General features: G+C 41.0%; 1 protein-coding gene across 1 annotated transcript; it reads right to left on the reverse strand.

Moving 5' to 3' along the window:
* Positions 1-15,940: 15,940 nt before the first annotated feature.
* LOC137298739 (IgGFc-binding protein-like) lies at positions 15,941-22,561 on the reverse strand. Its single transcript, XM_067831017.1, has 4 exons — positions 22,471-22,561; positions 17,885-19,128; positions 17,266-17,296; positions 15,941-16,182 (listed from the first exon to the last, which is right to left on the reverse strand). Exons 1-4 carry the CDS (start codon positions 22,559-22,561, stop codon positions 15,941-15,943), a joined length of 1,608 nt encoding a protein of 535 aa, XP_067687118.1.
* Positions 22,562-23,716: the final 1,155 nt, after the last annotated feature.

Below are 23,716 nucleotides of genomic sequence, written 5' to 3' on the forward strand. Positions count from 1 at the left end.
AACAGGTCAAAATGTCAACACGACAAAATGGTCAAAATGGCTAAACATTATTTTATTATTATTTAATATTCATGGCATGTGTATTATTTGAAACTGTAAACATGGCATAAAATGTTATATTACACAAAACTCTGTGTATTATTGAAGACGAATACTTTCCTAATTGATACTTTGACATTGTCACGGAGGTGGAAGAAAAGTTCACTCCTCTCGAGACTGGCACACAGAAGGGGAAACGTCTGCTGATGGAGTCTATGTTCTGTGTCCAAAAGGTATTTCCCCTGTTCCCTGTTCCAAATGGTAATTCAACGTAGTTCTTTATTACTGTATGTATACTTGCAATGTAAGGTTGTAAATATAATACAAACATTATAATGTATTATGTAATATTTATTAAGTTTATTTTCATTTTAGTCCTCAAGAGGTCAGTCAACTTATCCTCTAATTGACTCGCTAATTACTAACTAACTCATGATTGCATACATTGTGAAACCATAATTAATATGTGAATCTAGAATCCTGACGAATAGAAAACAAAAACAACTGATCAATTATAGGATGAAGTTGTCCTGTCCTGAGGGGTACCACAAGGCTTAGTTCTTGGACAACTGCTCTTCAACCAACCTCTGGGAAAACAGCTTGCAGTAAACGATGTACCGAGTAATGTCTATACAGGTGATGCACAGCTTAATGAAAACATCAGTTTGAAACCAGAGAGTCAAGCTAACATTATGTCGGAGGTGGGGTGCAGCATCATTTCAGCGAAATCCTGGATGACAAAGAATATGTTGATGGTAAACGAGGTAAAGACCGAAGCCATACTACTCGGCCCAAGGGCAGGTCAGAATCAGATCACAGCTCAGCATATATCTGTCGGTAATACAAGCATCATTTGTGCTCAGAATGTGAAAAGCTTCGGCATCTCACTCGACCAAACCCTATTCATGGACAAAACCATCAAAGGAATCTGCAATAAATGAGAAACGTAAGCTGCAGCCGATATCTGATTTCATTCAAAGCTGCTGTAACTGTAAAGACTGAAGAATCGTAACAGTTTCCTGTGCGGTATCTCGAGTGAGTGAGTGAGTGAGTGAGTGAGTGAGTGAGTTTAGTTTTACGCAGCACTCAGCAATATTCCAGCTATATATGGCGGTGGTCTGTAAATAATCGAATCTGGACCAGACAATCCTGTGATCAACAGCATGAACATCGATCTGCGCAACTGGGAACCGATGACCTGTGTCAACCAAGTCAATGAGGCTGACCACCCGATCCCGTTAGTCGACTCTTACGACAAAAATAGTCGCCTGTTATGGCAAGCATGGATTGCTGAAGGCCTATTCTACCCCTGGTAGACCTTCACGGGTCGGTATCTCAAATGACCACCTGAGGAGACTATAGAAGGTTCAGAGCTCGGCAGTTCGTGTGATGGTGAAGAAGAGAAAGTCTGAGCATGTCTCGCCAGTACTGAACTCTCCACTGAACTCCACTCACTCAGGCATCAGAGTGGTACCGACACAGCTCCAGAATAATTGCCAGCGTTGATGTATTGGTATGAATCATCAAGATGTCTTCCTTCAGCCGTCGTAAGGGAGGACCTGGTTGACACATGTCATCGTATCCCTCTTGCCCAGAGAGAGATTCATGCTGTTGATGCCTGTATTGTCTGGTCGATTCAATTGTGGGGCATATCATATGCCATGAAACAACATGAAAGAAAATCAAAGAAAACAGTACATTCTCACTAATTTGATTCGATACTATAATCCGTTATCTGGAGTGTTAAGTTGAAATTGGGAGTACATCCTAATTAGATAAACAAACAAATGACACCTACAACTCAATTAGGCTTTCGCTAAATATACGCTACGCTACCTTTGACTTATGCCGCAGCCTGTGTGTTGACACATGGAGACAGTCACAGTTCAGATGGATTCTTGTCCAAGAAAAGTTGGTACATATCGACTTTACGTGCAAATATCAAGTTAAAAGGGTACTTTGCTTGTCGTGGCCATGAAATCATATCGAGATATCCGAAATATCGAGGCATCCGTATCGAGTTAAAGGGTTCAAATAATGATAAATAATGAAGGATTTTGCCGGGACCGAGAAATTATATCGAGACAACCGAGATATCGATTTATGAGAGTTCGACACATGGATCTTCGACTGTAATTGTTCAATCTAGCCAGACGACCCCATAATCAATATATACAAACTGTAGGGTCACATGAACAGCACTTTTGCAAACCAGCGTGACAACCCCCAACCAATTCATAGAAACTTTGGATATATAGAAACTAATATATACAAACTGAAGTTACATGAAGAATATTGTTCAACCAAGCTAGACAATTAATATTCCGTAATCAGTATTTAGAAACTGTAGAGTCACAGAAACAATATTGTTCAATCCTGTCACAATTCACAACCAATATACAAACTGTAGAGTCACATAAATAATCCCGGTAGATATCCCCGCAACCTACATATACAAACTCCTGACACAATTGTTCAAGCAAACACAACCAGTATATACGAGACACAGAGCCACATAGCCACCTTGACAGCTCCACAAAACTTCCGTTTAAAACATAGTATCAAAAACGACTGTGGATCATTTCAGCTAAGCAACTGCTCACGCGATACACACACACCATACTGCCACTTGGTACAGTTCAGTCAGGAAACAAGACAGTCCTCACATGCGCACCATACAAATCTAGATACCCAAACAGTGTCAATATAAACAACACGCGAGAGGCCGATTACAACTTAGTCAAACTCCCCCCAGCCCAGCAAAATATGCCTTTCAAGAGTACAGCGAAAGCATGAACCACGAAATGCCCAAGGTGTTCACATATGCATTTGAAACAAACTGCGTATACAGGGAGACGAGCGCATGGGATCCCTGCGGAATTTGAAGCTATTATGAGTCTCAGTCTTTTCACCAAAAGTATATGTGATTGTCTAGGAATGGGCATACCTGTAACAACCGGACAGGAAGAGTACTAGACAAGAACTTACAATGAGGTCAGCATACTTGACCATTTATTAGATGTGCTTGACAGGAATAGATGACCTATTCTGGACCAAGGAATCGTGTGTCCCTTGTAAGTTTTCGTGTTCCAACACACTTTCCAGATATAATTTATTCAGCAGTGTAAAGAATTTCCCCTCACAACCAGGTAACTGAGACAAATGGGACTCAATAATTATGCATGCTAGACATGATGAACTAAGGCCGTAGTGTACAAAAAGGCAATTGCTGGAAAAAAGAGAATTTCGACAGTCTTGACAATCTCGACAAAAGACGTCTGTGTCTGAAAGTCAATAGTGACTGCGGGAGAGAATACCCTTACTCTCAAGCATGTTGACTTAACGTCATTTGAATCTAAGCTAATATAAAACGTTAACATACTCCATTCTATTTCACACTGGCTGACCATGTCGGGAAAATAGTGCCGTGAGTGAGTGTAGTTTTTTGTCGTACTCGGTGGCGGTGGCCTGTAAACATTTGAATCGACCAGACAATACAGACATCAACAACATGAATCTCTCTCTGGGCAAGAGAGATACGATGACATGTGTCAACCAGACCAGGATCACCAAATCTCATTAGTCATCCCTTACGACAAACATGGGTTCCTGAAGATCGATTCTAACCCAGATCTTCAAGGATGAGTGAGTGACTATTGTTCGCCACAGTCTTAATTATTAATGAAACTGTCTGAACACATGCAATACAAATCTATGGTTTATTGCAGCAACAAAGTAAGTTGATCCACACGAAATGTAGAGTATGTGACACTTTTGTGACGCTTACGTTACATCCTTGTTGCGGGTACAGCAACGTGCAGTAAACTTGGACAAAGTTCTGTGATTATATGTCCCAGCCCATCCAACTGTGAATGGGCACCTCGTAAAGAAAGGAAAGTCACAATACCTTGGTGCGCCTTGTGACTGTACAAGTTGTGTGACGTCAGGGAGTTGAGATTGCACAATTTGATGTGCCGTTGGGATTGATATCCAATGATCGAGGAAAAAAACAAAGGGCCTTGAGCATGAATGTAAATACGATTGATTTTAGCTCTATATTAATACTCATATAATATGATATAAAAATGTCTTGCACGTTGTTTAATCAGGGAATCTGGGGAATGTCGGTTTTGTTCACATTTCACAAAAAAGTTATCGAGCTTCTTGTTACTGTATACACGTTTGTGCTTCACCAATACAATGGTATTGTTTTGTTGGATAATAACTACGGCTCATTTGGGGGAACTTACACAATTAAGTCTTGCACCTTGATCCAAAAAAGCTGTCGTAACGTTAACTCTAATATTTATAACAGGCTTATGGCTGGTTGGTTGGTTGATGTGTAACGCCAAACTCAGATATATTCTATCAAAATGGCGGCGTCTTGGAACAAACAATCCAGTGATAAAAAGCTTGAGGATCGATCTGCACAACTTGTATACGATGACATGTGTTAGTGACGCTGACCATCCGATCCCGTTAGTCACGGTTAGTAACAAACATGGGTTTCTGAAGGTCAATTCTATCCCAGATCCTCACAGGTTTAAAAGACCGATGAACGCTATAGCGCTACAAACGCCTTGTGAATCGGGACCTTGTTTCGCACCGAACGTGATGCCGATCGCCAGTCAGTAGGTACTATCCTTTCAAGGTGGTTCGAATCACCCGTAATCCGTGAAGATCCGGGTTAGAACTGGTCTTCAGCAACTCATACCGCCATATTGCTGAGGTAAACCCTTACCTGTCACTAAATATGATAAAACTAGCTCACTTGGTTGATTCATTTCAGTAAATAACACATACAGAGATCAAAGCTCATGACTTCACTCACTGTTCCGGTCCATGCTTTTTCAAGACAACCTTCTCGGGACAATGCTGAATGCCGTCCTAGACATAAGACATTCGGGCGCTCTGTAGACAAGGCCAGTTTAATAGTTAACTGTCACCTTTTGTATGTATGTGACTACTCATCAGTTAGAAACGTGCTGTGTTCACTAAACCATTCACTATATGCCATGTAGTGTCACTATGTACAGCATTGTCCATAGAAGAACACAGTCACACATTTCGCTCCCTGAATACAATCTCACATAATGATATGTATAGTGGTATAAAACGTCATCCTATCAGTACGTGCAATATCATTTTAGTTGCACAGACTAATATAAACATATTGTCTAGAACTCGTCCTCCGTCTCTTTATTCTTACTCAATTCATATGTTTTTTACGTAATGGTGCATCTCAGGAGAGGACGTGTCGTTAATCACAGTTCCAGTATTGCCTTGAGATTCACCCACTGAGATGCAGACAGCTTCGTCTTCGGATTCTGAGATTTATGTACACATCTGTGGAATGGTTTACCGAAAAATATATCAACAGATTTGTCTGGGGATTCATCCAGGGATTGTAGAATGTATGTAGACGATTCTGTACTCAGTTGTAGACAGGTAAGACGGGAAGTCAAGCGTGTCTCAGTGTAAGCGTAATATCTGATCACAACTGTCCATATTAGACACAGTAAGTTCATAACCCATTATATCATTGTTATCTGTTCCTGTAAATAACAGTAATCTAGGACAAAGGTCTGTCCCAGGCCACCTAGCTGTCAATGGGCACCTCGTAAAGAAGGGAAAGTCACAATAACTTGGTGCGCCGTGTGGCTGTACGAGTTGTATGACCTCCAGGGAGTTGAGATTGCAAAATGCGCTTCTGAAAACACATACTGCAGATGACGAACCCCGATGTAGCTTTGGGGATTCTGAACCACTCCTTAGTCATTCACCCGTCCGTCTTCAGACCAATAGGCCAACGCTAAGATCATGACGTAACTATAAAACGTTAAGCGAAACGTCGGGACAATTGCATAAATAGTGTAAACGATCCATCCAGGCGGCTTGCAAGTACAAGTGTATAATTTATAGCACCTCCCTTGACAGTAATATACTATTAGCAAGGAAGTTTGAAACGACACCCCTGAATCTGATGGTGAAACTGAAGGATAACAATGCATCTGCCTTTTCATCACTCAACCAGTCATGAATATACCTGTAATACGAAATACATGAAACAACAGTTGAGTTTTCCTGAGTGTCGATAACTCAACGAACGAGTTTTTAAACTCCATTTAATTACTGTACCCAATGGCATGTCTTTCCTGGTGAAATTCTCAGCCTCACGTGTTTGTGTAAGACGATCATTTACTTCAATAAACAAATGATTACATAGTGTGAATATATGGCGTCAATATACTTGGGATGAGAATGGTAACTGACAAATGTTACTATGCTGGCAATTCCGGTATTTCGTAATATGTGTCACAATGTTTACATAGTGGTGAAATTATTACAGGACACCCAAAATCAAGACTAATGTTATTCAAGAATGTATTCATGAACTGTAAGGGCATGGGATATACTGCAGTAACATTCATCGGTACCAGTGTTGTTAACTTGGGCTAGTAATGTTTCAATATACAATAATTAAATATATGTGTCAAGAAAAATATCAAATGTATTGAGCTCAAAATGGCACGACGTATGGTAATTGTGGTGTATTGAAATGTGTGGATAAAGGTTGTGAGTATCTTTGAAAGATTACTTTTTGAACTAAATAGCACGAACGGAACTATCGGTTGGAAAAATGTATTAGAAATAGAAATAACTTCCTGGAACACAAAAACATGATATCTGTTCGGAGTTTGCATGTGAGGCTACAACTGTTATAACGCTGATTACCTTTCAAAATTCCCTGATACCATATGTAATATACTAAAGATTTAGTGATGACGTGATATCATAGGATATGATATGATAATGATAATGATAATGATAATGATAATGATATGATATGATATGATATGATATGACATGAAAGAGTGAGTGAGTGAGTTTAGTTTTACGTGGCACTCAGCAATATTCCAGGTGTATGGCGGCGGTCTGTAAATAAATGAGACTGGATCAGACAATCCAGTGACCAATAACATGAGCATCGATCAGCACAATTGGGAACCGATGACCTGTGTCAACCAAGTCAGCGAGCCTGACCACCCGATCCCGTTAGACGCCTCTTACGACGAGCATAGTCGCCTTTTATGGCAAGCATACATATAGGTTGCTGAAGGCCTATTCCACCACGGAGCCTATATCAGATGCGATGCGATGCGATGCGATGCGATGCGATGTGAAGTTAAGCCCAAGATCCATGCGGATATGCATGATACGTTCTCAAGATGTAAAACTTATTACTACCAGCGATTCGTAGTTAAACTCAACAGCAAAAACCAAGTAACACACAAGATTAATACTGGATAGATTGGACTTCCGTCATAGTACAACAATGGATGACCTCAAAAAGAAAATACGTGACGGTACCCGTCCTTGACCTCAACTGTATAACTCGGCACAGCAACCATAACAATGTCAGTTCATAGCAAGGAGCTTGTGTTTACATTGTAGCTGCACCTACAAGGAAACTGCGTCGATTTGTGAGTGCGAGGAACTCAAAACATCAATGAAACCAAAACCTATTTCGACCTTCAGCGTTATGTGACGTGACAGGAACACTATGGAAACGGTATGACACTTGCCAGCTCCTGCAGTTTTTTCGGTTTGTCTGTACAATGACATCATGAAGAACATTGTGCAAGACTCTTTTGTGTTCTCTCCAGGATCCAGAAATGCATTGTGTCCATGGTTTACCACATTAGTGTAGTGAAGTTGTAGATCTGCTATGTGTGTACAAACATTTTAGATAGTTGAGTGAGTGGGTTAAAAATGAACTTCTTTGAGTGGCATGTTTAGAAGTTCGCGAATCAGATACGGACCAGCTTTGTGGATGAGGAACTTCTTTATACAGGGGGAAGCATGGGTTGCAACAGCAGCATAAAGGAGTTGCTCATCCATAACGTTTGTCCTTTTCTGGGTAAAAAGTTTACCGCATTAATTTCAGGCATATAACCATCGTGGTAGTTGGTGTATGGACCCAGATGCAAGTGTACGGGCCTAATTTTCAGCTCTTTTCCACATGGGAGTACTTATGACATTCCAAACCATGGGAGTGATGTACCAAATGCATCACTAGAATCGGCGTGGCGACTGAAACAAGAATCACCGTCTGAATGGAGCTGTACCTTATTTATGAGATGTTTTGTGAAGTATTACGACATCTGAATAATGACACTCACAACATCTGCCACCTTGTCAATTCTTTTGGCGATTTTCAGATATGGATGGTCATAAAGATACTCTTCTTGTTGTCATCGCAGTTCAATCACACCATTGTATCTGACAAGCTCTTGCACCCGTCAGAACTTGTCCTTCCACAGAGTAGAAACATAGCTCAACCAATGATTTTAACCAGCCGGGTAGGTCCGATAGCGGACATAAACAAACATCGAGGGTACATCAACCCATGGTCCCTGAGGTACCAGTGAACAACGCATTTATCTTACCGAACACCTCAATGTTAATTTTGAATTGTTTGGAGCACGGATACAAATCTGTTTGTACAATGAAAATAATAAAACAGCGCTCAGCCAATCAGAAAGCGACATTCATGTGTGAGGTAAGACAAAGGTTTATGCTACTAGAATGAGAAGAAGGCGGAGCGTCTCTCAACGTTTAGTGTGTATCGGCATTGGGGTTCTCAGGGGTTTCCAGTTTTCTTGTCTTATATTCATCATATGAACTTGATACGAGTCTACATCTAAAGGTCGTCGACTGCAGGTCTGAGCTAAATGTGAAATTTAGATCAGTGACTGCACTCAGTAAGTAGATGGAGCACACTTTATATTATGTTTGGTCTGGATAATAGTATACACTTTATTCAATTTCAGTTAATCACCTTTTTCATCTTTCTGACCGCCACAAAGTACTGGTTGAGTTTTCCCCATCTACAACATGTGAAGTTCTTTTTCATTAAAATCACTCTCTCTATCTTTGAGCCAATACAACTGCCGTCTTTGACCAACAAACACGTCAATAAGGTCATGAAGCACTCGGTCAATCACTCGTGACGTCCCAATAATGAACACCGGTCGCATCGGATGCTGCCTTTGTGATGTGATGTGATGTGATGTGAGGTGAGGTGAGGTGCTTACTTTGACCGCAGCACAGCAATTATCCATCCGGTGTTGTCCAATTAGTCTCCCACAGATTATAACTGGGCTTATAAACCTAATTCTGATCACTGCCTTTAATGGTCATTATCCTTTCTACTTGCACCAATACCCGGTAAGAGGTTTTACTCCCAATGTAAAACCTGGGAATAGGTTTAACTAGATTTAAGTAAAACCTATTCCCAGGTTTTACTAGGAGTAAACCCTCGTCCCGAAAGTACCGGTTTGGAGCGATCAGCCACCGAAATCTGCATTCACAGGAAAGGAAAAACAAAAACTCTGACAACAGTGTTTTAATTGAAATTGAACGTCATTGTAACACTTCCGTGAGCGACAGTTTGTGTTGTACCGGAATCTCCCTCTGAAGTAGGAACCGACACTGTCGCAGACGTCTGAGTTTTCTTTGGAGCTGAACATGAGAGAACATCTGACGCCATTGCTTGTTGTTGATCACTGGTTCTCTTGTAAACCCTCACTGCCTCGCTTTTGTGACCTACAATAAAAGAATTCATCTTGATAAGTCATTTCAAATTGTACATAACCGTTTGAAAAGCAATTTATATGATATTGTAATCGCTTTGCTTGGGGCCATCATTGGGATTCGAACCCGGATCTTAGCATGTTAACCATAACACATGTTGACATCACAAGTTCTAGCATTTAAAATCGCCAAATTGCAATTTGGCCCAGTCACTTCAAGTTTCATTCGTGTTTTGCAGATATTCATTGAGTTACATACCAGTTTGTTCACAAATCTGTTGCTCGCTTATGTTTGCCTCGTAGAGACGGGTAGCAGCAGTGCATCTGAGCGAGTGGTTCGTTTTCCTTCCTTCAATTCCGGCTTCAGCACATATTCTCTTCACCGTTGTCTGGATTGTGTTGTGGCCCATGGGCGACTCTAGGTACCATTTTCCATCCTTAGGTTTCTTCATCGGGGTGAAGTAAAACGCATTTGCTCGAGTTGAAGATGGTAGGCTGGAAAGTTAAATTGTGTTGACATAGAATCAATTAAGTATGAAATGTTTGCATTTGTCATTTATATGCCCCTAAACCAATGCGTGCAATCATCATCAGGGAGTAAAATTATAAGACAATTTACATGCAGTATGGGTCAAGTCACCCGCATGATGTGATTAAATGAGTGGTATATCTAAAGAATGTATAACATGTATCAGAAATGTATCAGAAAACATCTAATACATACCAAAGTGACTTGTACTTCATGAAAAGGCGCACATAACATCGTTCCGGGTTCTTGGTATTTTCATACGCTCGCACCTTTTTCTTCTGCAGTTTCCTGTCTTTCACTCCCCCGGCATTTGTCTTAGAGACGTCTTCCACATACTGCAGGTACCTGCGGCCGTTCTGGTCTGTATGTGGGCCTGTAATCTGAGGTTGTTGGTGTAGTCTTAAACTCCGATGTTCCTTTCCACCTCTCAAGGCGAAGTTAAGTCCTGGAAAATAAAATTCCGTACACAATTATATACACCTGGTAATTAATCAAGCAACACCCCAATTTTTTCTATTGGAGCAACTTTGAAGTGTTCTGACAATCAAAATATGCCGGGTTGATATAGTTTGACACTTTTTTATTCAACAGACGATCTCTGACAAACAACTTAAAGGGAAAAAGTATCAAGACTTTGCTTTATTGCAACGAAATCCAAATTCTTAAAACTGTCTTAAATTCATGAAAAAATGGACACAATTTACTATTCATCCACAGACGTTGTTGTCAGGTGTATTAACACAAATGTCACATGGAAAGAAAGAACAGTCATCTGAGAGTCTGCACACCGACTTTCATCAATATCTAGTGTGTCCTCCCTGCGCACGCACCACCGATTCCAGACGCCTCCTCATTCCTTGGATGAGTCTCCGGATCTGATTCTGGGGGATCCTGTTCCACTCCTCATGCAGGGCAGCCGTCAATTCGTTGAGATTATGGACTGGTGGGTCTCTCTGCCTCACACGACGGCCAATAAAGTCCCACAAATGTTCAATGGGGTTGAGGTCAGGGCTCATGGCAGGCCATGGAATTCTGTCAATTGCATTTTGCCGCAAAAAATCATTTACAGCATGCGCCCTGTGAGGTCTAGCATTGTCGTCCATAAATATGGGTCTCGTTGCCAGAGGATGGTTCTCAAAATGAGGTACCACAGCCCTGTCAAGAACCTCCTGTTGGTAACGAACACCGTTAAGGTTGCCACGGATGGTAATGATATCCAACTTGCAGTTCATGGAAATGCACCCCCATACCATAACGGAACCTCCCCCAAAGGCCACAGTCTCCTGGATGTTCCGTGGAGCCATTGCTGTGTTCCTCTGCCTCCAGACCCGAGTACGACCGTCCACCATGTGCAGCAAGAACCGGCTCTCATCTGAGAAATGGACCTTCCTCCAAGAGGCAATGTTCCAGTGCAAACGGTCATTACACCAGGCCAGTCGGGCTGCCTTATGGGCTGGAGACAGTCTGGGTCGCTTGATTGGCCTCCTTGCCCGGTATCCTGCAGCTTTCAGACGATTCCGAACAGTCCTGTTCGAGATGGGTCTCCCTGGAAGCCACTCCTGTCTCAACCGAGAGCTCGAGTCGAAGGACCTGCGCCGTACAAGTCTCAGTAAAGCTCTGTCCTCCCGGACTGTGGTCTTCCTGGGTCTTCCTGGTCTAGGCAGGTCTTTAACTTCATTAGTGGCCCGGTATTTTTTCAAAAGTTTTGAAATTATGGAATGATGTCGTCCGATTTGAGTCCCGATTTGTCTTAGAGACATACCAGCATTCCTCATGCCGATTATTTGCCAACGAGTGGCCTCTGATGATTTCCTACGTGCCATGACATTGAAATGAATGAAAAACCGAATGCAATCGACAACCTGCGCTTGTAAACACCCCAGGGAAAAAGTGCATTTTTCGAAAGTTGAGGTTAAAGCAATGCACGTGCGCTGTGCAAGCTTCACGCGCGTCATATCAACCCATGAAAAGCTCATGCTGTATGTCAATACATCAAAATTGAATAATCAATCATCAAAATTACTTCGTTAAACTTTGTTAAGTTTTTATGTGTCTTTGAATTTGGTGTTGCTTAATTAATTTCCATATGTATATAATGTTTATCTATTTTGGTCTTAACACGGGATTCAAAATATCCATCCAAACTTTGTTTGGTTTGGTTTGCCTCAAAGTGAAGTCGGGCATTTTGTTCCAGTTAATCACATTTATTTTCGATGTGAAGGTTTGATTGTAAATGCCAAAATTGCTAATATCCGACTTTTCGACAGGGAAATCAAATGCAAAATGCAACTCACCAGTTAAGTAGAGGACTGTGTCCAGGAGTTTTTGCGGCGTGCCTTCTCCAAGAGCCCCCTTCTCCCACAGAGTGTTCTCCTCGTCTCGAGTTATCACCTCTGTAGGTTTTCTCACGTCTGCTCCAAGACCAGCTGTGGACCTCTCACGCATGCATGCGTCCAGTGCCTGTCTGCTGTCCTGGAACTCTTCGCCTTCCATCAGATTGTAAGGAGATTTGTTAGCTTTCAAGTGTGACGCTATTGCCGTGAATAGCCCATACACAGTAACAGCTGGGTAGCAAGTCCCGTCCACTTTCCTCGCCTCGAATAGGAAATACTTTAGGGCTGTATTTATATCTTTAGCAGTCATATCCAGCAAGTCTTCAGTCAAGACGGACGACGACAGCGCGATGTTTGCATCCATTGACCTCGTCCGACGCTCTTCTTGCCATCGCCTGAATACTCCTTTCGCCCAATCATTTTTGTACCTTGTCGTTCTTGGAACACATCGAGATAATTTCCTTTCAATATCTTCCTCAGTCAAAGGTGCCGCGAAACGGAACAGAAAATCATCATCATCATCAGCAGCAGCAGCAGCAGCAGCATTGTCATCATCTTTCTTAAACTGCGACTGTGTTAAAAACATTTCGTCTTCGCTCTGGTTTGCCATGGTTAGCAATGAGCGGATTCAAGTAACCACGTGGTATATAACTGACTCACTCACAAAAAACACGTGCACTGCGTGAAAATCCCGTGCGTTTTCTAACTTGTGCATTAGAGTTGCGACATTGCTGTCATTCCGAATGTTCGCGGTATAGTGAGGTCCTAATTCCTTATAACGCAATATTTAAAATGACGGTTTATAAGCAAGAGAAAAAACTTCTCCTCAGTTTTGGTAGAGAATGTAAACCTTCGGGGGTCGGGAAATCCCTCGGGGCTACGCCCCTCGGGATTTCCCTACCCCTCAGGTTTACATTCTCTACCAAAACTTCGGAGGCGTTTTTTCTCCTATACATATTTATGATATTTCACTCAGGAGTAAACTTTGTTGGATGTATATGTTCCTACCTGGTTGTCCATGGTTGTTCCTTTGCATTACACCTCGGATCTAACGTCTGACGAAATGGGAAATGTCATCGATAACCTTTGCAGTCTTGAGAATGTCAACTTACAGGTTACATTTTATGGCATTTGTGGAGTACGTTTCGTCCACAATAGCAAAAATGTGCCGACTTTAGACCTAATTAACTGAAAACATCATTATTTCATCACCACCTATGTTCAGTTGAGGAACTGGTTTTAGATATTTTGATTCTTGTAACATACTTATCTGTTCATACACCATATAATTTCTGGGGCATAAAACACAAACATAAACCTCATTATTTTCACATTCGGTTTCGTTGTTAATACCCTTCATGATTTACATATAAAGGCAATGTCAGCAATTTCTTTTGTTAATGTTATCTCTACCGCTGACTGTGTAAACTTCCCTAGTGGAAAATGCTGAGTTTGTAGTATTTTTCCTAAACGTACTTTAGCTGCAGAAATATGAGTTTGCATTCTTAATTTATGTTAAGATAAACAGGTCAGGTTTAATTTTCAAGCAAAGGCCACTTGGTTTTAACTGCCACTAACACAGCGGACTGACTTATTGTTCCGACCATCCAGGATAGTAACACAGAACACTTTATAATTTTCTATGACCATAGACATTTCTTATACCCTCAGCTATTTTAGGGAATTACCATTTCAAGAAGGAAGAAATCTGAAAGGTGGCGAAAAGTTTGAAAATATAATCCTCTTCATCAGATGCTGAACCAGAATCCAGGATTTGAGACACGGAACTGAGAATTAACACGACACAATATGCATGTTACCTAACATCCATGTTATGTCAAAGATGAACGATATTTCAACGCAAGCTAGTTCTTTCGTGTTGCTTCGCAAGTTTCTAACTGAGGAAACACCCCCTGAGAGAACTAGTAAGCATCCGACAAATAACAAAGTTATGTTATCATACATAGGGGTCCAAACGGACCGGGACTTAGTGGTGTCATGAAAGTGTTTTAAATGTTGATTGGAACTCTCGTGAGAACGGATGAAAATGAACTATGCGGTGGCGTGGTGTACGAGCTGGCTGAGGCGTCAGGCTAGTGATCAGGCGAGGTGGAGGTTTCAGGATCGAGCCCACCTGTGACCGGTTGTAAAAACCTTGGAGTCAGCTTTGTGTGCAGACTCTTTCAGTGTTGTCACTACCCCTAGTGTACAGTACACAACCTGTGCACATAAAAGAACCCCCGAATCCCCCCGCCCCCATGCAACATATAGTCACACAAATAACGCACACCAAACCAAGTATAAAGAATACATGTTTGTAATTTTCAGTATCAAATACAGGAAATGCAAACAGGGTCAGACAAAACACTGAGTGAAGACATTTCATTGGCCAAATAACTGATGACATCATTAAGTTTTCGTCAGATAAAGGGGTTGACAAGTACGGATCAAGCTGGTATTGACCGGAAATGTGCCGATCTTGTCGAGGGATGGTGACCCGTGGACGACCGTACCGAGGAAGGTCATCTTAAGTCTGTGTAGCGTTGTATGAATGCTGGAGACGGTAAATCGTGGTTCTGTTTCCGTCAAGATGACGGGCAACATTTTGGACAGACACTGCAGCTTCCAAAATTCCTATAGCCAAGTTTCTTTCATTTTCAGTTAAACGAGTGATAGACCCAACTTGCAGCCTTGAAGCCACCAATGTTGGTGACGATTCGGGCATGGTCGATTGTATGAGAAATTCCCAAACGAAATCCTTGTATGGCGTCTGCGGTGCCAACTCGCGATACAACTTAGCAACTGTAATGTAACCCCATCTGGCAGTACTTTCATATTGTCGAGATTTGTTCCACTACCGGTCTGTTTTCTCACAGTTAGGAATTTAACTTCATCATCTCTCATCATCAGTTTTGTTCGGTGTATGTGGGTAAAACAGACAAAGAACTCACTGTATCATTATATAAACTTAAACCAAACTTAGTGAAAATATCTTCATCTTACACAAATCTTCAAACAGATCGGGAAGTGCGTTGAGAATAATTCATTAAATCTAACGAAGTGATGTGATGCATATTGTAATCAAGCACTATTACATGATATCAGTATTGGTCAAACAAATAAAGCAAAACGTTTCTTGACAAGATTTTGATTCACTGAGTCTCTGACCTCTTTGCGCCAGTACACAACACCGATCTCCCAAAACCATGCGATTTATTCGGCAACCGTAACCAAGACGAGCAAAAACTAGGAATGGTGAACTCTAGCATTCCGTACAAAGAAAACGAAACGAACGCGGATCGTGTGTGATGGTGCTGCAATAAACCAATCAGCCATTTCCTACTGGCGAACAGTGAAATGAGGAGAAAAATAACTTTTACCACAATCTTGGCACCCAGTTGGGCACGAACTGGACTCAACCTGCTATCAAGAGATATTCTGAATCAGTTTGGCACGAACTGATAGTACGTCCAGTCAGCAATGTCTTCTTGTCCATCAGTCTCGGTGAACAGCAGCTCACAGTTGATGGTCATCGGCAAAGCATTCAGTAGGTAGTTTACGCCTTCACATTCCGCGTAGCTGAGACAGAAGGAGAAACAAACTTGCAGAGGCGATACAGTAAGCAACTTCATCCGCTGTGACGTCTTCCTTTTTCCTGGATTTGCACGAAGATCTCGAGAGCAAACTGAAAACAAACAGCAGTTTCAGTACCGTAATGTCTTCTTCACTAAAATATGCCTCATGATGTCTTAGTGCTGATCGGTTACTAGGGATTGTGAAAAATTAAAGCAAATTTTGCGAATTCCAGCTCACAAAGTATTATTTTGATCATGTCCATCGTCAACTATATTTTATCTGTTAACAATCTGCATCTAAACTTACATATTTTCTTGAATATATGGTATATTTGGAAATGAAGTGCACATATATTTAATTTAGGTACTACATCTATGATATTAACAAACAAATAGACAGCGCATTACAACCAGTAGTTAACTCTGACAGTTAATGTTCTGACTGCAAATGTTCTTGAAGTAAGATCGGGGTAGGTTAGGGAACATGACAGTTGGCGGCCTGAGCATCAGCAACGCTTAATACTGCAACGATTTGTTAACCATCTATTGATTCATTCATTCAGTGAAGCATGTTGCATGTCCCCGATTGGCCATTTGAGAGAGTATATTCCACTCTTCTTGCAGCGCTTCACTATCAACAGCCATCGCGGTCAACGTCCTATGATAGTGATGGACGTCCCAAACGTGTTCAGCCTTGGAAAGGGCCCATTGTTGGCCTTGCGATTCAGAGGAAGTTGTGCTGTTGGAAGTGAGCTTTGGCGTTTCATTGAACCTGAAGACTTTTGGCTTCGTGGGCACCTGTTCCAGTGCCTGCTAATGACAATCTGTGAATCATTATATTTGTCACTGTATGCTGACTTCAGAAGCTTCCAGCATGTCAACATAGTTACCAGGCACTCCTGACGTTGCAGATACTGGTTCACACGCATACCGTGAATAAAATCAAGAAAGTCACAGAACGACATCAAAAAGTCTAGATATATCTATAAAGTTATGCGGACCTTCACTCTGCGAGTCAACATCCTAAATGACACTTAAAGCACTGTGTAGGCCGTGTTTTGGTGTTACTTGTTACAGACATAAAAGTTTGTAAACAACTAAATTGGACCGATTTGCCGATATGTCATAATGCTTCAACGCTTCACAAATTTACGTGTCTGTTAAGATATGATTTGTGAGTCTGAGATACAAACCTTGAGTCTGGGTGATTCCAGGCTGAACTTTCTACAACGGAACAAAACACAATTATCAGTACAAAAGACGTACTTTTATATTGATATCGACATGCAATGTCAGTTTGTTATTCTTGTTACAGAGCTCTAAAAGTGAGTGAGTGAGTTTATTTTTAAGCCGCCCTCAGCAATACTTCAGCTATATGGCTGCGGTCTGTAAATAATCAGGTCTGGGCCAGATAATCCAGTGATCAACAGCATGGGGACCGATCTTCACAACTGGGAACCGATGACATGTGTCAACCAATCCCGTTAATCTCATTTTACAACAAGCATAGTCACCTTATATGACATGCATGAGTTGTTGAAGACCTATTCTACACCGGACCTTCGCGGGTCCGCTCTAAAAGTGACAGCAACAGACTTAATCAGTCAGTGAATTAATTTAGCTGCCTTATTGGAAATCCATTATATATTTTCAGTCAATATTGAACATATCCTTACAATAACAATCAATAAAAATGATAATACATGTATACTTTTCTATGTACGTAACTGGTAAAATGTCATATATGTTCACCAAAACACTATTTTATTAATATTCATTATTTTAGTATATTGAGTACATATGTGTATTTACATCTCTTTCGTTGGCTTCAAATGTAATAGAGTATGCATTGCAATACATGAAGCACTGCAGGTACACAGCCAGCGGCTTTCCACGTCTGTGTCTCAGGACTTTAGCCTCCGTATTTTCTGTCACCGGATAGAAGCAGCCTGAAATATTGGTGCCTGTGACTGGCACCCAAGCAACTCCTGAGATGGCAACGTCGTCTAAAAGAACGTCGTTAACGCCGTCGTTCTCAACCAGGATCACAAGATATTTATGAGCGCCTGACATCACGTCCGGCACTGTGATTGTGTAGATGAGACCCCTCAGTGGAAGAGAATGAAGCATGTAGTTGGACACAGCGCCCTGGGTAGCTTTTGATATACCTGATGCAGTTGTCATGGATACGACTGCTGGTTTAGATATTTCAATCAGTTTGAACTGATTTCGTTCAATACGCAGTCTAGCTATCGTCCTAGCATTTGAAAGCATTGTCGTACTTCCATCAAATGTGATGTCCGTGTCAGGTTGTGTAGAGACAATGTTTATATAGTCTTTAGTACCAGAAATGGGGAGCCCAAAAGCGATGTATTTCGTGCCCATTTTGTCTAAACTTAAAAGCTGAGTTATCTGCCCACCCGCGCACAGACCTTCGGGTGTTTTTGTCCTGTTCACACCGGTCAAAACAGCAATGGGTTTGTTAGATGCAATGTACGTTCCAGATAGTTCATTGGCAGACTGAATCTGGAACGCTTGGTTTTCCTGCAATATGATTGAAAACTCTCTTGATAATGTCTGTGGGAGTCCATTCACTTCTGCAGAAATGGTAGGATGCATGTCTGGAAGAGTGACCTTGACTTCAGTGTTTGGGAAAGGGGAGACTACTCCCACCGTAGCTGCAGATTGGGCACTGTAAGATTCAGGAGCCACGACTACATACTTCTTTCCCAGTTGACTCGTCTCTTTCACTTGATACATATCAAGGTTCCATGCTGCGGCGTTTAGTGCCAATACTGTAATGTCGTTGGAAGCCACGACTCGGATTATCCTGTTTGACGTCCTCGTCCCTGTAGGCATCTGAGCATTAGCAGGCAGTGTGACCTTGGTTCTTTGTCCTGGGTCAAGCGTGAGGTTTTTGAAAGGAACTGCGGTGTCAAGGCACGGAACAAACACTTGAACTGTCACTGGCTGTGTACGTGTTGAGATAATGTACAGGTGCATGTTTGTTGAATGACCAACCATGTTCTGTGTAAAAACCGTCACGTAAACTCTCTCTGAAATTGAGAAAGACATATGCTTAGTATCGCAGGCGGCATAACGTTGATGGATGTGTGTGATCATTCTGTTAATAATTCTCTCTGATAATATCAGATCTACTTTTATGCGAACTGTTTAACTAAACACAAAACATATAGCAGAATCCAGAGTGTCATTCCTACTGCCATCGTCATTAATAAAATGAATTACTATTAATGAGGATCACACCAAATGGTCAGCTACAGGTGAACTAATCCGGGTGTGTGTGCGTGGGGGTACCCAAAGGAAGCACATGCAAAGCCACGTTTAACTTGACCCTTGACCGTTGTAACTTTAAACATACATCTTACATACATCCCTAAATATATAATTCGTAAGACGGAGATTTCCATTCAAGGAGAATACTCGATTGCCCAGCAAATGTTTGACTTTCCAGCCATTCAACATAGGTGATATATCCTTGGTCTTCGCATGTCACCATCACCGAACAACAAGACTCTCATCAAACTTGGTGCTGTTTTTCAGGCATGGTAGGATTGAATCAGTGAGTGAGTTTAGTGTTACGCCGCACGCAACAATATTCCAGCTATATGGCGGCGGTCTGTAGATAATCGAGTCTGGACCAGAAAATCTAACAACATGAACATCGATCTGCGCAATTGGGAACCGATGACATGTGTCAACCAAGTCATCAAAACTGACCACCCGATCCCGTTAGTCGCCTCTTACGACAAGCATAGTCGCCTTTTATGGCAAGCATAGGTTGCTGAAGGCCCATTCTATCCAGGGACCTTCACAGGTCAGGGTTGAATGAAGAAAGCTGACATTGGACGTTGCATTGGGTGTACACTTCGTCGATTTCGGGATTGTTTTGAAAACAAAGGCGAATTCACCCTGGCTATTCACAGTAAAAGACGTCCCACTGAAAGTCCGGGTTAGAATATTGGCCTAACATAAACTCAGCAAAAATATAAACTTGACACTCATTATTTTTCAAACAGTGTTTTGAAACTTTTCTTGAAAGAGTTCTTGTTGTAATTATGGTTAAATGCATTGTCTAGGGCATTACGTTACACAATCATTCTACTGGTCGGGCCCACGTAGCAAGAGGGAGAACACTCCACGCTAAAATCTCGATGGTCACTTGGTTGACACATATTCCCAATTGCGCAGATCGATGCTCATGATGTTGATCACTGGATGGACTGGTCCATACTCGAGTATTTAAAGACGTATAGCTGGATCATTGCTGAGTGCGGCGTAAATCTACAGTCACTCACTCATAGTAAATGACGAGATGGACAGGCGGTTTTATGACCCCTCATTTAAGTGGCCATTAAGGACGTTCAGTGACTATAGTAAAACTTGGTCATATGCCCCAGTTACAATTTTAAACAATTTATCTCTTTACAAGATATAAAGTATCAATACCATATTTCCTTAACATCCTCTACTGTATCTTAATTCGAACAGTACATGCTATGAATGAGTGAATCCCATCTCTACTATGCAAAAGTGTCTATCCCGTCTATACACGTATGTATATATCCAAATAAGTAAACTCTCTCATCACGTAGTAAAACCTGTGGTGTCTCTACGCCAATCATTAATAATTGAAGCTTTACGCAAATACCAAATTTGAATAGATAACACACAGAATTAATGCTTTCACGGGAACAATCTCACTCAGAGATTTAAAACATAAACCACTGACTGCATCATTTAATAGAAGAGGAATTGGATTTATGAAAAAAGTTCAGTACTTTATTTGACAAATACGTTACGGAGTCAACGAGTGTGAACAAAGGTTTCAGTTGCTTATGAAGGCAGCAAGCGCATCTATATTGGAGGCTTAGTTACCACCACTGTTTTCTTATATCTGTTGGTTGGTGTATTGGGGAGGTTATGATATGTATTCCATTTCAATTCACAAATAAATTATATATGACATAAAATGCAGTGTGTATGCTATCACTGAGGTTGGGTTGTAGAGTCATAACATTTTTAGAGGTTATGATTTTATTATTTGTTCGGAACAATTCTAGCCACATTCACTATAGCCTATATTCTATTAAATCAACCGTTTTCCAGCCAGTCAGGTCACCAAGTGTCACGGGATTTCCATTTGCATCTAAAGGCAAACGTTGGTTATTGTTGTTTGTCATGACAGTAATCAGTTCTTTGAAGAAGACACATTTATAATGCTCTTTGCAAATGCTCCAACAAAGAGAGAAACATTTATCAACTCTTGTTATGTTTGACTGGGGAATTAGCTCTTAAGATGAAGTGTACGATGACGGAGACGAAGGCATGGTTGAGCTCAGACTTCTCTAGTTCTCCACTGAACAAGTATACAGTGGAGTTCCAGTTCAACCCCAGGGCGTTTCCAACGAGTGGCATAATCCTGCCTGCAGACGCAAACGGAATACCGGACTTCCTGTTTTTCAATATAGATGTCAGCACAAACAAACATCGAAGGTACCTCAACCCATTGTCATAGAGGGACCAGTGGACAACGTTTTCTATCTTACCGAACATGTCAATGGTAATTTTGAACTGTTTGAAGCATGGATATCGGGTCGTAAACTTCACACACCCTGTGTGAATCAGCAGATTCGAATCTTGCATCTTGCTGTTTTTCCCGTATGTATTGTCTTAGTAAAGTCGCCGCGATGTAATATTTCTTCTTAATATTGACAGGGCCTACATTTGAATGTTTTGAAGAACGCTCAGCCAATCAGACAGCCACATTCATGTGTGAGGCAAGATATTACTATATGTCTGCAGAGTAACAGTGGCAAACCATTAAGGAGGTTCACCGCCATGTTTTCAGTATACTTTCGAATCACACCAAAGAACAATTCAGGTTCATGTAGTGACTACATTTTTTCCATCAAAACACTATCCACCATATAACTACCGACTGAAGAGACTGTCCCTTGGCATCGACTAATGTCAGTCAATTGTCAACAAACACTGCTAAAACTGAAAACAACAAGCCTGTTTACTAACGAGAAATTACCTTGGTTTCATACCAAGAAAGTCTCATTAAGCCTATTTTCATACGAAAAATACATAAATAATATTCATCAATTTGAAATGTGCATAACTGGATACATCTTTTCCACTCGATTGTTAAAAGCGCAATACACACAAATTACTGATTCTATTGAGCAGAATATATGCACATCATTCTTAATCTAACAAAGCTTATGTTACTTTCTCGACGAAAATACTGAAAATAATACTAAATGTAATTTTCAAAGATAACTGTGAAGACTTTGTTATTGGGTTAATGGAAACTATATTCACTTTTGAAAAAATAATTGTCATTCTCTAATTAGCCATCGAGGTCCTACCTTGAACGCCATAAACAGTTCCGGCGATGAACATATAGATCAGAATCGCCAGGCCGCCTGCGGTTCCCATTCCCATGACGTCCTCTTCCATCTAATCACTCCAACACCGTGAGACTCATCTGTGCGCGTGGCCGATCTACACATCTATTTAATCTATTTTTTCAGCCTACAAACTGCATTATGTATGGAAACTTTCAGTGTATACTTGCGTGTAACGTGCTTTGCGCATGTAACCAATGAACAGGAAGATAGACGCTAGACATCATAGTATTATCCATGGAAAGATCAAATGGTAAACTTTGTTTTTAACTGTGCTCAAGGATTCTGTAAAATCTTTTCATATATACTATACAGCAAAAGAAACGCAAATGCTTAGGTTTTTAAACAGAAGACATAAACATGAACGTTTACAATTACGAGATTTCATTTTGTTACATTTCTTTTGCTGTTCAGTATACTTTTCGTCCGTTTGATCGAAAAGAATTTGTTTCGTAGAATGGTCAAGGCTGGTTTCCTTTTGCACTGACGTTTTATAGTATATTCTGACAATCATTGTTCTGATATTCCACTTGGCTCAACAACACTTCCGGTGACGTCATAATGGCTGGACGTGCTTTCTCACTGCGCTGAGAACCTGATGTGATTTCATCAAAGTACAGAGAAAACAAAGGGAAGTTGCGAAAATATCATCACTAATGTAACTATTACACATTCATTGTCATAACAAGACAAATTCTTGTCTTGATGATAGCGAATAGTGATGATGTTGTCCGATTGAACTATTGACTTCTCATTCCTACGTTTTTGTCAGCGACGTACATGTTTGACATCGAGAAGAACTGTCTCAGAAAATCACAAACACTTCCTTGAACACATATGTGTATATGTCATATTTAGAATACGCCAGTAAACAGCAAACGTAACCGTGACGACGTGTTCACCCCTCCTTCTGACTCAGAAACTGTACACAAACGATGCTGTTGTTTATCACCAGATGTTGACTTCTGACTTAGATAGCTCAATTGGTAGAGAGAAACAATCAACATGAAAATGACATTGCCGATCTTAGGAGTAAAGTCAACGAAAAGAACGAAATTATTGACGAATTGGCTACTAAACTAGACAGAGTGAGTGAGTGAGTGAGTGAGTGAGTTTTACGCGGCACTCAGCAAAATTACAGCTATATGGCGGCGGTCTGTAAATAATCGAGTCTGGACCATACAATCCAGTGATCAACAACATGAGC

This window comes from Haliotis asinina, chromosome 10 (assembly GCF_037392515.1).
Source record: "Haliotis asinina isolate JCU_RB_2024 chromosome 10, JCU_Hal_asi_v2, whole genome shotgun sequence".
NCBI lineage: Eukaryota > Metazoa > Mollusca > Gastropoda > Lepetellida > Haliotidae > Haliotis > Haliotis asinina.

Coding starts and splice junctions, on each gene's coding strand:
- LOC137298739 (XM_067831017.1), bottom strand. CDS start 22,561: ATGGAAGAGGACGTCATGGGAATGGGAACCGCAGGCGGCCTGGCGATT. Junction 17,297..17,884: donor TTGAAGCCAACGAAAGAGAT/GTAAATACACAT, acceptor GTTCCGTTGTAG/AAAGTTCAGCCTGGAATCAC. Junction 16,183..17,265: donor TGGAATCACCCAGACTCAAG/GTTTGTATCTCA, acceptor GTTTGTTTTCAG/TTTGCTCTCGAGATCTTCGT.